This window comes from Lissotriton helveticus, chromosome 6 (genome assembly GCF_964261635.1).
Source record: "Lissotriton helveticus chromosome 6, aLisHel1.1, whole genome shotgun sequence".
NCBI classification, from domain to species: Eukaryota; Metazoa; Chordata; class Amphibia; order Caudata; family Salamandridae; genus Lissotriton; species Lissotriton helveticus.
In genome coordinates this window covers 199,128,543-199,145,966 of record NC_136067.1, presented here as the reverse complement: position 1 = coordinate 199,145,966, position 17,424 = coordinate 199,128,543, and the positions used below count along the sequence as shown (strand labels likewise).

At 42.6% G+C, this 17,424-nt stretch overlaps 1 protein-coding gene across 1 annotated transcript in view; it reads right to left on the bottom strand.

Annotated features, from left to right (window-relative positions):
• Positions 1-17,424, bottom strand: part of LOC144761287 (cysteine-rich venom protein pseudechetoxin-like) — a 480,203-nt gene that overhangs the window by 344,264 nt on the left and 118,515 nt on the right. The window contains exon 3 of the mRNA XM_078646739.1: positions 1,959-2,049. Coding sequence (XP_078502865.1) covers positions 1,959-2,049 — 91 coding nt within the window. The remainder of the gene's footprint in view (positions 1-1,958; positions 2,050-17,424) is intronic.

Here is a 17,424-nt window from a genome sequence, read left to right as displayed (position 1 = left end):
ATGACAAACCTATGGCACACCTGAAGCCATATTGATTGAATCAAACTGGTAAAAATTCAAACATTTAATTTTGAAAAGAACAAATTGAGGTGATTCATTTTGTCATAAAAGTTACGGTTAATGTTGTAGAAGTAAAATTAGGACATATTTTAAGTGAGTTCTCATGTATCTTCTCTTCCATTTCATTGAAACATTCTGACATGCAGACTGGAGCATGCACTTTCAACACTAGCAGCAGACTGCCAGTTAATGCCCTGATGATCAGCAGCTTTACTCCAGTTCTATAATGAGCAAGTTTGCTAACGTTCTGAATGTATGCCAAAAGTGTGGCACATCTTAACCCCATCTTGATGGAATCAAAGTGATAAACTGAAAGCGTTTTCTCAGTTCACTAAATGGGGAAATAAGGGAGCTTCATAACAAATAAGTCTCCCAAGATGGCCACCAGAGAAGTAAGAGCCAAACTATCACCCAAATATAGCCAAAGTATAGCCCAATGACAGTAGTGTGCAAAACACTATGAGAGGATATGTGAATGGCTGTATCAGTGACTAAGTAGCTGTGTGAGTGGCTGTGTAGGTGAATGACTGTGAGTTGCTTTATGGGTGACAGAGTGGCTATTTGAGTGAGTGTGTGGTTAACTTATTGACTGTGTGAGTGGCTGTTTTGGAGAGTGAGTGTCTATGTGAGTGGATGTACGGGTTAGTGAGTATGTAGTGTGGGGTTGTGAGTGGATATGCAAGTGATTCCAAAGGTTAAAATGACATTATAGTTAGGTGAAAATTTCAGTACAAACTTAACAGTTATAGTTCTCTCTAGTAACAATAACTTTTGGCCTAAGGTAACCATAACTCGCTCCCCCCCCCATGTCTTATCATGAAGGATGTCATTTTAGATGATGCAGCGATATTATCAATTATGTCATAGGACATGTCATGTGTGATGTATTATAGGAGGTAATTAGCAGTGCATGGCAAGGGTGGAAGATATAGTTACCTTAGGGCACAAGGTAGAGTTACTAGGGATAACTATAACTGGTGAATTACAGTGTTTTTTCATTAAAAACTTTACTTTGACACTGAAACTTTTACCTAACTTCAATGTCACTTTAACCTTTATTTTTCTTCTGAGAATTTCTAGTTTTTTAGTTTTTTAAACGAAAAGTAATATATTTTATTGCCAAATGTAAAGCCAAATCCTGAGCACAATGGGAGGTTGGCAGCAGGGCCTGGCAGCAGGCATCCCCATAACTTAATACTTTATTATCTATGTATGTATTTATTTATTTGGTGGTTTTTATCGTCATGTCTTTTCCTGCTTAAGGGCGTAGGCAACAGATTGGATAGTCCCTCCAAAAAGTTTTATAAAAAATGGCAATTTAAACAGGGGGTCATTCTACCTAACTCCTGTTTCCCTTCCACGACACTATTAGCTTAGAAGTTGAGATGGAATATATGATGATACAACGAATTCCGTTGCAACGCATGCCTTTACCACGCATGCGTTACAACGGAATTCGTTTACCACGGATAAACTTTTCCTCGAATAATTGTGTGGTGACGTCATACGTCGTTAAGAGAAAACTGCATTTTTTTCCGATTTCTCTCAAACGACGCTAAAACCGACGTGACTTGTGGTGAGTTGTTTTATTTGGGGGGGAGACCCCCCCAAGCCCCCCTTTTTTTCTTTTTACCTTTACCACATATGCCTTTACTACAAACATCGTAGTAAAGGTATGCGTGGTAAAGGCATTAGTGGTAACCACGCATGCGTTGTACTGCATGCGTGGTTAAAGATTTCAGGGAAACGGCTTCGTTGTAAAGGCCGTTTCCCGTTGAGATGCAGACTTGAGGTACTGATAAAAATGGACAACAGACAGAATAGATGTTGAAATGCAGCTCAGACAGAAGGTATGTGTTTCTAATAGTGAATTAATATTTAACAATGTTTAGCAATACCATTAATTGTCCTTTGTGAGGCAGGACTGTGGTTAAAATTGCATTTTCGAATCCAAAATTCTGAAATGCCTGCAGCGTCTTCATTCCATGTCTAAGTAAAAAGACAAATACAAATGTAATTTTTATTCCTTTGTTGTATTTCATGTAAAAACAATTCAGAATATTTAACAGGACGAATTTGTTCCATCAACTGGACAAGTACAAGAAACCAGTCTTTCTAATGAGGATAGCTACTAAAGTCCTGTAGCACAATTAATTTACAATGCAATTATTTCTTGTTCAATAGTTCCACATGACATCTTATCAACCACTTTGTGGACAGAGTAAAAATATTCAAAGAAGAATAGCAATTCAAAAATATGTATATAATCAATCGTTAGACACCATGTACATGTAAACACGGCACACACTCATAACTTTGTATTTCTCACTTACCTTAATGACAAATCAAACTTTCACTGCTACATCATATAAAACTATCTTGAAGATTTAAAGCACCATCCTTCCTTTCACCTCATCATTCTTCCCCTTCAGAAAGGAGCAGACAAATCCTCTAAGGCCTTCAGTAAGAGTGACTCAGAGCTGTACCCTGGGCGGTGTGGGTTAACTCTCCAGGTCAGTGGTTCCCAGACTGTTTAGAACCACTACCACTTTTTAGAACACAATTGTATTAACCCGCATATCTGCAGTGGACATGAGGAAGTCGATATTATATTATAACTAATGCATCGTGTGTCAGCGCACTGGATTTACAGACTATCATGTTTTACTGATAAAACTATATCGCAAAATCACTGAACATTTATCTTTTAGTCATCACCAAGTAAAATGTTGTGATTTGTTTGGATGCTATTATGAAAGTCTTTCCTTCCATCACTCATCAGATGTGGTAATGATAAGCACAGAAACTCTAGACCCAGGACCAGCCAAGCTGTGCTGCTTGAATTTTTGAAGCATGGCCCTCATCTGCCGTCCTCAATAACAGGAAAACTGCATGTACTCCCCCACCCATGACAGCCTCTCCTGGCCCTGGATCACCCCATCGGTGTTCAATCTCAACTAAGCAACACTCCCCTATCTAAAATGTGCCCTCTGTTCTAGTCTCGTTGTAAATTTTTGTGGTGAAATGCCTGGAAAAGTGACCGGGATCAGGAATATCTGCACTGTAGTGCTAGGGAATGTATGTGCCGTAAGGCACCGAAAAGTGCGCCAGCATAGAGGGAGAGAAAAATATTGCAGTATCTAAGAAGATTTGGTGCTGTTCTGTGCTCTCCCACCTATGTAACACAGTGGAGCAACATTGGATGCTGCTATGTGTTGAGTCAAATCTTAATAAATCGTCTCCTAAGTCAAAAGGTAAACACTTTGATAAAGCCTACCTTGTGCTTAATTTGTAAAACAAATTGTTCCAGGGCACACAGTTTTGTTCAGAAGTCTGTGGTCAGTGCTATTGAATGTCAGCATGCTGAATACCAAGGTTGCCAAGTCTTGGTTTCTCCTCATGTCTCTTTAATCTACCACCAAACACTCCAAGACCCCTTTTCTTACTTTTTGGGTTCATAATTCCTTCTTTGGAAAAATATTTCACTCTTTATTTTCCTCCTTCTTTCCCTTTTGCATGTTTTTCCTTTTCTTGCTTTCAGTCAAAGTCTTATTAGAAAATATCAGTGCTTTTCCCAAGAAATGAGTGCAGATGGGTCTCACCTACTACCACCAGCTCAAAATAAGCACTGATACTGCCCTTGGTGCGCCAGACCAGCAATCGATCATGGTAGGTCTGAAATCGCACCTAGGTCCTGGTCAAACATTAACTGTTGTTTTTCTTATTTTCATTTGTCAGTTTATTGAGCATTTTCACATTCCAGTAATACAAAAAACAGATACGAGAAATCAAAAGGACAGCGTTGATAAAATTCATTATAATGTGTGGCCTTGAAGAACAAATCTGCAAAATTCATTGATTAAATATAGCTGCCATGGCTAGCTTCCATGATTTGGTGGTGATGCACTTCCCATGTGAGAGGAGAGTAGAGTGGAGAGGAAAGTGTAAGTTAGAAAGAGGGATAGCAAAAGAGGGTAGGAGTGAGAAGGGAACAAGACCTGGATCGAGGGTGTTGGTCTGTAAATAGGTATACCGGGGTAGGCAAAGTTGTCTGGATCCGGTGTGATTAGAGGTGTTGTTGAGAATAGTGTTGTCTGAGTGTTGAGTTGAAATGAAGACTCAAATGATGATTTTAAGAAGTTTAATCCATAAAGAAATGAAGCATCACCGGCTACAGGACTGGAGGCTCCGGCTGGCTCCGCACAACTGTCGGTCTTGATTCCAGGTCCGATCATATGTTCTATTGTGGAACATACTGATAGTGCCAGGAATCAAGACTCAACACACAACAAGAGCTTGTGCATGCAAGCACGAGGAAATCGTACGTGACATATATGTAACACATCTTCCCCCTTTACTAAACAATAAAAACTGTAATCTATTTAACACATTTGTTCATGATGGAAGCAACAAAATCAGACATCCAATTAGGTCTTTTCCTAAGACGTTTGCCAAATTCACCATTGTTACTAATACTCTCAGAAACAGTTTTATTATCAGGTCTGACAATGGGACATTCAACAGGATGATCAGAACTTGCAACAGAATCACCATCATCTAGACCATCACTAAGTCTTGACTCTTTTCCACACTTAAAATAGACTTATTATCGCCCCAAAGAACAGCAATTCTGCTTAAGTTCCATACTTTGTTATTGTCAAGTCTGACAGAATTCTTGAGAACTTCTACAATCTCAAATGGACCCATGAATTGGCTTTCGCCGTTTTTCACTTTCCAAGGTTTCTTCACTTTGACTAGCATGCCAACTTTTACAAAAGGATCATGAGCTGACCCCTTCTTCTTATCATATCTTTCTTTACTAATGGCATTATTCTGAATCAGATTCTCCTTGACCTTCATGAGATCAATATTAGATAAGGTAGAAGGAGCTAACCACACAGGATTACATTTAGTTCTGGGTACTCCACCTCTCATAGTCTCAAAAGGAGAAACCCAGTCATAACATTAGTCGAAGTCCTATACATCCAGACAGTTTTGAAAATTTGTAATTCCCACTTCTCATTGTCAACTCCTCCAATTTGGACTGCACTCTTGAGAACCCTATTGATGCGCTCGATAACACCATTCCCGCTGGGGTTATACAAAGAGGTGGTGGCATGAACTACGCCAACGCTCTTAAAATATGCTTTGGCTTTGTTGGACAAGAACTGTACTCCGTTGTCAGTGATCAGTCGTACTGGTAACCCTTCCTCAGTAAAAATCTCATCCAAGAAAACCAAAATATTGTCAGTATCTACTTTATCAACAATTTTGACCACAGGCCATTTAGAAAATACATCAATAGATGCCAAAATATATTTTGAATTTGGACCAACAGGTCCCATAATGTCCATGGAAATGGTGTGCCAAGGATCATCAGGGATTACATGCACACCTAAATTAGGCTTAAGAGTAACCAAAGTTATGTCAGCGTTTGCACAAGTAACGCAGTTCCTCACAAAGTGTTCAATGTTCAATGTAAATGTCCATTCCTGGCCACCCAAAAAAATGTTTTACTTTCTGCTTGGTTCTAACAATTGTGGAAAAGTAAATTTTGCCATGTTCTGTGTCCCTACGTGTCCTCCATCTTATGTTATGTGTGCATGATTAATATGCATATGTATTCCCCATGTTCGATTAAAGACGCAATTACAGTTGTGTCCATCTCTAGTATGCCAGTTTCCAGTTCTCGTGAAAGCTACGAGTATTAGGCCTATGTAAAGTTGCGTTGCCACGTTTCTCAGTGTGCACGTTATTTCATTGAAAAGTCCCCGTTTCTAGGCCTCAAATGGGCCCGGACACCAGATTCAGCTTCTGTCTCCTGAACCCTCGCTGAGGAGCGATACAGCCCCCACCTGTATCCCTGACCCTTCACTTACTTCCTGCCTCGCAGTGCCCGGCTCGGCCTGGCTCTGCCTACGAGTCTGCCAAGAGTATGTTATGATTCTAGTTATCAGTCCAGCCCTCCTTCTCTGCATTCCTAAGCTACTGAATCGCATCAATAGTTTCCGTCATTGTCTAGCCTTTACGTCTCCATGTAAGAGAAATACTGCATTTAATGGTCATTTAATATTCTTCAACGCACTACATGTAGAATAATGCATGCTCCAGTCTTAGAGTCTGTTAGCCTTTCCCCTCCTGACTTTTAGTTTATATCAACATGTCCTCTAAACATTAGATACTAGATAGGGTTTAGGTACATGTCGCCCTGACTCTCCAGACTTCAGTCTCTGCTCCTAGCACAGAGTTCATAGCCCCCAGCTTCTCCTAGTAACACGTCATTGTCAGTTTGCGCGCACCATTAGGTTAGAGGTCCCGGCTCCTTAGGTAGCCCCCTCCATGTTTCCGCCCCATTTATGATATACTCTGTTACGTTTACATCACATGTCTATGTATACGCCTCCTGTTACACCTACTTTCACCCTTATCTTTCGCGACTGCTATTGACCACACCCACTGCTCCGCCTATTGTATTCACTGTAATGCAACTGTTTTAGTATATATGCTTGTGTACTGTTATTAAAGTTAGCGCGCTCATCCCAGATCCAGCCCCGGCAGCTGCCGGGCCCTGTCATCCTATTCCTGTGCAGGTTGTCCTGTTCCTGTCCTTTATTCTGTATTAAACCTGCAAACTCCTACTACCTCGAATCTTGACTCTTATTTATTGAGCTATCTGTTATTCATTTATCCATTCAAAAATAGAGGTATTATTTATTTATTTACCACATAATGGCGCCCGAATAGGGACTTGCCCTTTCCCCACGCGCCGGTGAAGCCACGCCGGCCCCCTGACCCTCTGCAGCCGTGACGGAACTCTTCTGCGCACCGGCAGATATTTCTGCTTCAAGTATCCTTCAGGCCCACGGAGGAGACGGAGGTGGCGGTCCAGCATCCAGACGAGGCGGTGGAGGAACGCGGCGAGTCCCGACCAGAGCCCAAGCCGAGAGTCCAAGGTCCGAGGTATCCGGAGGCCCACCCGTAACTGAAGTCCGAAGTTCGTCCGTCCGGCGTCGAAGCAGTCCAGTCCAGTCCGAGGCCTTCCGTTCTTGCTGCCCGGTGAGTACCATTGCTGGGGTAGTATCTAGACAGGGTCAATCTAATTGACTCTGGTCCTTGGGTTGGTGGTACACAGACCCAAAACGAAGTGTCCACTTTGGTGGATGCGGGTCCTAACGTGTCTCTTTATGAGACCGGTGAGTTTCGTACTGTTTTAGCAGTACATCTAGTTTCTGTTCTAGTCAGTTTTGTTTCTCGAGAAGATTCATGTATTCTGTTTTCAGTATTCCAGGTAGTATTCTGTTCGAACTGTTATTTTAAATGTTCTTCATGTATTTTTAATGTCGTGGTATGAGAGTGGAGTAATTATCGTGTTCATTGTGTATTGTATTGTGTCTAGATTACAGTTCAGTCATGCCTTTATTCTCGAAACTACGTCAGTTAAAAACCAGAAAAGGTCTGCTAGAAGCAGCAGTTCCTGTCCCGCCTAGGGACAGTCCAGGTCATTTTATGTATCAAAAGCATGGCATAAGTGCCATATTATATCTAGATATATGGGTAGAGTATACAAAACAGTTAGAGGAAAAGTATAGATGGCCCGTATCAGGTACGTGGGATGCCGAGTGCATCATGAGAGTAGAAGAAGCATTATGGAAAAAGAAAGCCAGACAGTCACAGAAAGATGCCATCGAGTTATGGCGCAAAGAATCTCATAGAAGAACCGAAAAAGAAATCAGAAAGTCAGAATTAAGTAGAGAATCCTTAGAACGAGCCCAAGAAAGGGAATTAATCGAGATAGGTGAACGAGTAAAAACTGAACAGTCAGACAGACAGAGGAATGCCCTTATTAAGGGTATGTACCCTCTTCTTGCCGAGGGCTTGCCAAAGGCAACCCCGGAGGCATCCAGTAATTTTCCGCCACCATTAGTTCCGATCAAGCTACGTCACAAACCGACCGCAGCTGATATTTTTATTTCGTCCTATTTGGACGACACAGTCCCAGAATATGCAAATCCTGTTCCGCCAGCTCCTGTAAATAATGTAAATCCTGCTCCTCCAGTCACCGGAGTACCCGTTACGGTACCCCCGGTCCAGCCTACATTACAATTTCCCACTCTGCCAGCACGAAGAGTATCAGTCGACGATTCTAGTTTAGGGGCCGCAGGAGGAGGTCCTCCTGGTACCCCGCCACCACATAAACGTAGAACGTTGGCCGAGTTACATGAATGTGCGTTACAGCGCACGCCCAAATATAAGTCCGTTGCAGATATCCGACGAGCTCTCACTGAATGCCGCTATGATCCAGTCGCAGGTGATGATAGTACAGTAATATATTCCATCCGTGTAAGACGGGTGACCGGGTATTTGGACACCCTACCGGATATGAAAGGAGATCTAGACAGAATATATCGTTTCATCCGTACAGGGGATGATCCAGAAAGTATTGGCGAAGCCATGTCTCAAAGGAAAGCTGAGATCCAGCTCATGTTATTAAAGTTTCTGATTAATTGTCTAATAAGAGAACAAGATTATCCGACTAAAGATCCGGCCGAAATGAGAATCCTGACAAGGTGGAGTGATAACATAGCCGAGGGTAAGCACAGAACCATCAGTAGCATAGAGAGTATGTACAAGAAAATTCGTAAAGAAATAATAAGGTTACACGAGAAACGCAAAGAAGCACTAGTAAACGAGAAAGAAAATGACTCTTCTACTGAAGAGGTAGACGACGAGAATCCCACTAGAATAGCGTATGTAGGAAAATCTAGATTTCCAGACCGCCATTTACGCCTAGAGCACAAGAAAACTGTTCCTCATCCAGCACCAGAGCAAGGTTCTCTAGAACAAGTATTTCAAGCTACCGATCACATACTGAAATCACGAATCGGTTACAGTGAGTTAAGTACTATGCATGAACAAGAACTAGCCCGATCAGCAGTCCGATGGATTACTGATTCGACCACTTTTCCAGACGAAATAGTGGCACAAATGTTTCTGAAACTGCCTCCAGCCGAGCAACGACTGGTGGGTATGTATATGATTCGGCACCTGATTACTCTGTATGAGGGTCAACATTCTGATCCAGGTCCGTTACACGATGTCCTGAACGAGTTACTCCAGTATAGATGGAAAGGTCTAGGTACCGATTTAATTAGTGTCATCCTAGAACAGCGTCACAAATATAGAACGTTCTTGAACCCGCATTTTGTTCATGTCTCACCCCCAGAAAGTAAACCCTTTTACATAGATAGACAGAATCCGTTACGAGAAGTACACCCAGTCAGGACAGCAGATGGTAAAATGCAACGAGTGTTTGTTTACACTCCGATTACAAAGATGGAACTCTTAGAGATGAAGAAATTAATTCCCTGTCATGACAAAGATCCAGCAGGGTTCCACCGAGAATTAAAAGACATGCTCCGTATGGGAGAATACACGTATCCAGATATAATTAAAATGTTAAAAGTCCTGTTGCCCGCAGGGGTATATGAAAAACTCAAGGAAAAAGAATGGGAGGTGGGAGAGAAAAAGATCGATTGGGCAGTTCTAGAAGCTGAAGATAAGATACGAGTACCAGGTACCGGTCTAGGAGAGAAATGTAAAGAATTACCTGAACTATTAATACAAGTTTTGCCAAGATTATTAGCCACTAAAAAGGAAGACTGGGATGCAATCTCAGCCTGTAAACAGAAACAAGACGAAGACACTAGTGATTTTTATTCTAGATTTGAGAAATGCTTTAGTATTAATAGTGGCCTCAAGACAAGTAGCGAGTCATACCCTCATCTTTTTGTTACTAAATTAGTCGAGAATTCAAGTCCACAAGTTAAGAACCGAGTTTTGAAAGTCGAAAGTACCTGGCAAGCTAATACCCCGTCCCAAATGTTGCAGATGCTTCAATATCACCAGAATAGAATCAGAGAAGAGCAAGATCATGAGAGAAAACGTATGAAAGACACGAAAATGAAAGTACTAGTTGCACAATCTGTTCCTCAAGACAGTCAGAAGAGGGGTACGAATCAAGCCAGTCATCCTGCAGTTCCCGTTAAAGGGACCTGCAATTATTGTAAACAGCCAGGTCACTATATAAACGAGTGTGCAGTTCTGAAACATAATATAGCTACTGGTAAAACTAAAGAAAGACCACGTCCGCCTAGACAAGAACAAGTTTCACAGACTTCTCAGCCACAGAATGTACAACAGACAGTTCCAGCACCGCAGCCTATTGCTGCAACACAGCATGTTACACAGCAGATGTACCAGTATGCACAGTCCGAGTATCCAGAGTATCAGCCATATTCATGAAACAGCCTAGAGAGGGAGGTAGGCTTGCCTCTCATCGAGATACCTGTAGATCAAGAAGGTCCCTATGTTCATAGTCAAGTATTAGGGAAAGACAGAAAGTTTCTGATTGATACAGGGGCAAGTAGGACCACTATAAGTCACGCCGAAGTTCCAGGGGCTCCGCTCTCAGGCTCTAGAAATGTTTCCCTTGGATTTTCAGGAAAGCCTATTGTAAACGAGATATCAAAGCCAGTTATTCTAGAAGTAGGTCCATTGTCCCGCACTACTGATCTGTTACTTACGAAGTCATGTCCAGAAAATCTGCTAGGTATTAAAACACTGAAAGAATTAGGTGCAGTTATTTGCTGCTCCCCAGAGGGAATACGATTGTTCTTACGTGACTTCAAGGGTCACTATGTATTACGAGATTTTGATCCGAGATTGTCTAATGTTCCGCAGCATCTATGGGCACAAGGTCCAACTGATGTTGGTTATATGCAAATCACACCCCATCGTGTGACTCTCAAACCAGGTGTAGTGTTACCACGAATCAGACAGTACAGATTGCCACCTGAGGCTGTAGCAGCCTTATCCAAAATTATTGACGAGCTCATCGCTCAAGGAGTAGTTGTAGAAACTAACTCCAATGTATGTAATTCTCCGATCATTCCAGTCATGAAACGTACTGATCCAAATGCACCCCCAGTATATCGATTAGTGATTGACCTTCGAGAACTCAACAAATGTATTATTCCCCAGTACCCAGTTGTCCCAGATATCTCTTCCCTATTGACAGCCATTAATTCTGAAGCCTCATTTTTTACAGTCATAGACCTCAAGAACGCATTTTTCAGTGTCCCCATTCATCCAGACAGCCAGTTTCTTTTCGGATTTTGTTTAAATGGAAGGAGCTATATGTTCACACGAGCTCCTCAAGGTTTCACAGAAAGTCCTAGTATTTACAGTCAAGCACTTAAGAGACAACTAGACAATATTCACATGCCAACTGACACTGCCCTGCTCCAGTATGTCGATGATCTACTGATCACAGCCCGTTCTGAACGTGCTTGCGAGCGAGCATCCCTTACAGTCTTGTATTTCCTTGCCGAGATGGGGCACAAGGTGTCCCCTTCGAAGCTTCAATTCTGTGTCCAGCAAGTGATCTATTTAGGCCACTTACTGTCCAAGAGGGGTAGGCAGTTGACACCTGACCGTATCCAGTTAATAGCGAGTCTTCCTCAGCCCAAGACCCAGAAGGAGGTACGTGCTTTTATCGGCCTCACTTCTTATTGCAGACAATGGATTCCTCAGTATGCATTTCTAGCCAAGCCACTGATACAGTTAACGACACAGGAGGCAGCCGTATCGACTGTCCTCCCTTGGACATCTGAACATACACTTAGTTTCAATGAGATAAAGAAAGCCTTATGCCAAGCTCCAGTTCTAGCTACACCGAACTACAGTAAGCCTTTTACACTTTTCGTCACTGAACGTGAAGGTACAGCATTATCTGTTCTTACACAAGATCAAGCAGGACAATACAAGCCCTGTGCTTATTTTTCGAGCACACTAGATCCTGTAGCCCAGGCGCTGCCTGCGTGCCTCAAGTCAGTTGCAGCCACAGCACTAGCTATCAGACAGAGTGATTCCATAGTGTTAGGACATTCCTTGACAGTACAAGTTCCACACTCTGTGGAAGTTCTTTTAAACCGAACACAAACTCAGCACTTGACAATTGCACGTTTGACAGGTTATGAATTGACACTGTTCCAGCCACACATAGAAATCAGACGCTGCAACGTTCTAAATCCTGCTACACTGTTACCATCAGTTACTTCAAATCCTGCCACACACGACTGTGTGGAAGTAGTTAACATTATGACAAAGCCAAGACAAGATCTGACAGACATTCCATTACCAGATCCCGACCTGACACTTTATGTGGATGGTTCATGTATGAGAACAAGTACAGGAGAACTAGTAGCCGCGTATGCAGTGACTACAGACACTGAAGTTATAGAAACACACCGTATTGACACCCTGTCTGCTCAAGCAGCAGAGCTAGTTGCTCTGACTCAAGCCTGCATACACGCTAAAAACCTGAAAGTTAATGTTTACACAGATTCACGTTACGCATTTGGAGTCGTACACGACTTTGGAGTGCTCTGGCAGGAGAGAGGTTTCATGACTTCTCATGGAACCAAGATTCAGCATGGTCTCCTTATTCAAGCTCTGTTAGATGCCATACACTTACCGACATCTATCGCTATTATGAAATGCAAAGCACATATGAAAGTTACTGACATTATTTCCCAAGGTAATGATCTAGCAGATCGCACAGCCAAGCTTACAGCTCAGACACCAGACATTCCAGTTAATCCGACACAGACACATACTCCAGATCTGACTACCTGTATGACAGTTAAGGACCCTACTCAAGATGTCATAGATATCCAGTTACATGCTACTCCCGATGAAATCAAGAAATGGTCCGAACAAGGAGGGGTCCAGACAGATCAGGGATGGGTAACGAAGGGTAAAGCCACATGGTTTCTCCCCGACTCTATGGTTCAAGTCATTATCAATACCGCACATAGTCCAGCACATTTAGGAGAAAAAGCTATGTTAGACAGTATCCAGAACATTTGGTTCAACAAGCATTTACGAGCTGCAGCCAAGCAGAAAGTCCGTACCTGTATGATATGTTGCCAGTTTAATCCAGGTAAAAGTGTCCCGGTGGAACAAGGTGGATTCCAGCCCCCTGACCACCCTTTTGAAGTCCTCCAGATGGATTATATTCAGATGGAGCGATGTCGAGGTTTCAAGTATGTCCTTGTAGTTGTATGCGCTTTGTCCAGGTGGACAGAAGCATATCCAGTCCCAGATTACACAGCCGCGACCACTGCCAAGCAGTTGGTTCGTGAATTCTTCCCCCGCTACGGACTCCCTAGAGTCGTATATTCTGATAACGGCCAACCATTCTCATCCGAGCTTATGAAACATATTTCCCTGTTGTTAGGGTACCAGTGGAAGTTCCATTGTGTACGCCATCCTGAAGCAGCCGGTCTCGTAGAGAGACATAATCAGACCCTGAAAATTCGAATTGCAAAAGTATGTAAAGGGAAAGGTGTGGACTGGCTAGTAGCTCTGCCAGTCGCTTTGTTTTATATGCGCATGGTCGCACATTCCAGATCAGGTTTGTCCCCGTACGAGGTCGTATTCGGCCGCCCCCCTAATATGTGGGGTACACCTAGACCTCGAAGTATTACCGATGTTTCAAGTAATATGCTGACAGATTACCTAGCTTCCTTGATGTCTGCCCTCAACTCTTGTCGTTCACAGGTTGCTGCCGCATTTCCAGACAATACCGAGGTGGCACCGCATGAAATCGTTCCCGGATGCATGGTTCTTGTGAGGAACTTTGATCGTTCAAGTCCGCTGGAGCCTCGCTGGAAAGAACCCAAACAGGTCCTCCTGGCCACCCGTACTGCCGTCAAGTTGGAAGGCAGGAAGGGCTGGGTCCACCTGTCACATGTGAAAAGATTTTTTGGACTAAAACCTGTTACCAAGAACATTTCCGAGGATTTGAAAGACTGCCAAAGTACTATTCTTAAGGACTGTCCCGCAAAAGACTATGATACGAATCCCTCCCTGTTAGAGAAAACTCCGCAGCAGGAGTATAAGAAAAAATTAAGGTCTAGTAAAATAAGTCAGCCAGTTTGATTGTCTAAGTCCTCCCCTAGGTGAAACGGTTAGACCGGTTTCTGACATGTATATAATAGACCCCCACAGAGAGAGAGTTAGTGAGAACTCTAAAAGTTGCATTATTATTTTATGTTTTCTGCTATATTTTAGCATTATGATTTCCTGCACATGTTATGCATTTTATTTGTATTTTCCAGCTCCTCATGTAAATACGTCTGCTAATGCTACAGTAGAGCACACGTTTAGTGATCTGCCTCCTCATGAACTTTCATATCGTCTTGCTATGCGTAATAATTCTTTTATCCGCATGTTACATTATTCACACCAGACCAGCAATGCCACTAATTGTTGGGTGTGTGGTCGACTCCCCCCTTTCCAGACACCGAAGGGAGTTCTGCCACTCTTTCCTTATCCATTTTCACATAATGGTTCGTGTGGAGCATGGTCCACATTAACGTCATCCTCAACAGATATGTTTTTTCTTAATAGTACATGTTTTCCAGACAAGCAAGGTCTTCCCCACAGAACAGGGTTAGATCTAGAAAATGAAGTTTATAATTTGGGTAATTATTCTTCGAATTTTATGGTCCTGAATGTTCAGTCTGATTCTACTCCAGACTTACCTGCTATGTCAGTATTACCAGTCAAAGGTGAATTATGTGTCCGAAATAATGGTTCCGTACATGTAGGCCATAGTGATTGTACTACTGTTGTCAAGTATAGTGACAGTAGGAAATCTATTTTCAAAGCTTCACGTCATTCTTATTTTGTTTGTGGTCAGACCGCATATGTCCGTCTGCCCCTCGATTGGGAGGGAACCTGTTACATTGCCTTCCTACTGCCACCAGTTTTTCTAGCCCCACCTGACTATCATAGGAATTCCCACCTAGTACATACTAGACACAAGAGAGACCTCCCGATTGTCGATTATACTGAAACTGCTCTAGAACAATACATAGATATCAATAAAGGTGTCTTCCCCTACTTAGGTACTGTCGTGAATAGTAAACTGATACGTAGATTAACCAGAACCCTTGAAGCAGTAGTGATTGAGACTACTTCTGCTCTAAGTAACTTAACCGAAGAACAATCCTTTATGAGAATTGTCGTGCTCCAGAATCGTCTCGTCCTTGACGTCATACTGGCCGATAGGGGCGGGGCATGTAGAGTCATAGGATCTAGTTGCTGCATTTTCATTCCTAATAACGCACCGTCTGTTTATTCAGCTATAACCAGACTCCATAAAATTGCCCATATGTTACACCAAAATCCAGGCACCTGGACATGGTCCGGTTGGTTCTGGAATATAATTTCCGCCTGGGGATGGAAAGTATTGTCTTTTCTAGGTATTGCAGTAGCGATCATATTCAGTTGCTGCCTCTGTTTACAATGTGGCCCCGCGATTTGCGGCATTTGTGCTACCTCTTGTATTCCTAGTCCCAAGTCCCGTTCTAAATCCAGTTCCAAGAAAATTCGAGACGAGCAAATGATACTGTATGAAATGATAGATGGTATCATGAATATTGATGTTTCCTGATGGAAACGTAGTGACAAGGAGGGAATGTGGAAAAGTAAATTTTGCCATGTTCTGTGTCCCTACGTGTCCTCCATCTTATGTTATGTGTGCATGATTAATATGCATATGTATTCCCCATGTTCGATTAAAGACGCAATTACAGTTGTGTCCATCTCTAGTATGCCAGTTTCCAGTTCTCGTGAAAGCTACGAGTATTAGGCCTATGTAAAGTTGCGTTGCCACGTTTCTCAGTGTGCACGTTATTTCATTGAAAAGTCCCCGTTTCTAGGCCTCAAATGGGCCCGGACACCAGATTCAGCTTCTGTCTCCTGAACCCTCGCTGAGGAGCGATACAGCCCCCACCTGTATCCCTGACCCTTCACTTACTTCCTGCCTCGCAGTGCCCGGCTCGGCCTGGCTCTGCCTACGAGTCTGCCAAGAGTATGTTATGATTCTAGTTATCAGTCCAGCCCTCCTTCTCTGCATTCCTAAGCTACTGAATCGCATCAATAGTTTCCGTCATTGTCTAGCCTTTACGTCTCCATGTAAGAGAAATACTGCATTTAATGGTCATTTAATATTGTTCAACGCACTACATGTAGAATAATGCATGCTCCAGTCTTAGAGTCTGTTAGCCTTTCCCCTCCTGACTTTTAGTTTATATCAACATGTCCTCTAAACATTAGATACTAGATAGGGTTTAGGTACATGTCGCCCTGACTCTCCAGACTTCAGTCTCTGCTCCTAGCACAGAGTTCATAGCCCCCAGCTTCTCCTAGTAACACGTCATTGTCAGTTTGCGCGCACCATTAGGTTAGAGGTCCCGGCTCCTTAGGTAGCCCCCTCCATGTTTCCGCCCCATTTATGATATACTCTGTTACGTTTACATCACATGTCTATGTATACGCCTCCTGTTACACCTACTTTCACCCTTATCTTTCGCGACTGCTATTGACCACACCCACTGCTCCGCCTATTGTATTCACTGTAATGCAACTGTTTTAGTATATATGCTTGTGTACTGTTATTAAAGTTAGCGCGCTCATCCCAGATCCAGCCCCGGCAGCTGCCGGGCCCTGTCATCCTATTCCTGTGCAGGTTGTCCTGTTCCTGTCCTTTATGCTGTATTAAACCTGCAAACTCCTACTACCTCGAATCTTGACTCTTATTTATTGAGCTATCTGTTATTCATTTATCCATTCAAAAATAGAGGTATTATTTATTTATTTACCACACAATACCAGCATGTCCATCATGTGCATGAGAAACAATATTGTGTCTGAGTTTACTTGGAGGAATGGCTCGGTCACTTCTCTTGAGTATATTATTAACTAAAGAAAGTTCATTTCTTATCTCCCAAAAACACCTGAGATCAGAATTAATATTTTTTTTATGTGACCACCCCTCAGAAATGTAACTACCGACCTCTCAAAGTAAAGGGTCCTTCTTGAGTTCTTCACACCATTCCACTTGATTAATAGGTGGAGAATCTTCATCATGAACAAAGGCAACATGAAAGTTATCCCAATCATTGTGAACATTCTCCTTGAGAGGTAATGGCATTCTGGATAGGAAGTCAGCAGTATGGACATACGTGCTATACGAGCTGACGCTTTTAACATGCCTTCAGAGGTCAACAACCGCACTAAAGGTTTATGATCACTTTTGACCATACATTTCTTGCCCCATACAAATACTCTAAAATGCTCAGGGGCCCACACCACAGCCAAAGTCTCCCTTTCTATAGTCAAGTACTTTTCCTCAGCAGCCGTAAGCGCTCTTGAAGCATGAGCTATAATACATTTTTTACCTGAGTCAGATTTCTGAGCAAGAACTGCCCCTAAACCCTTCGAGCTGGCATC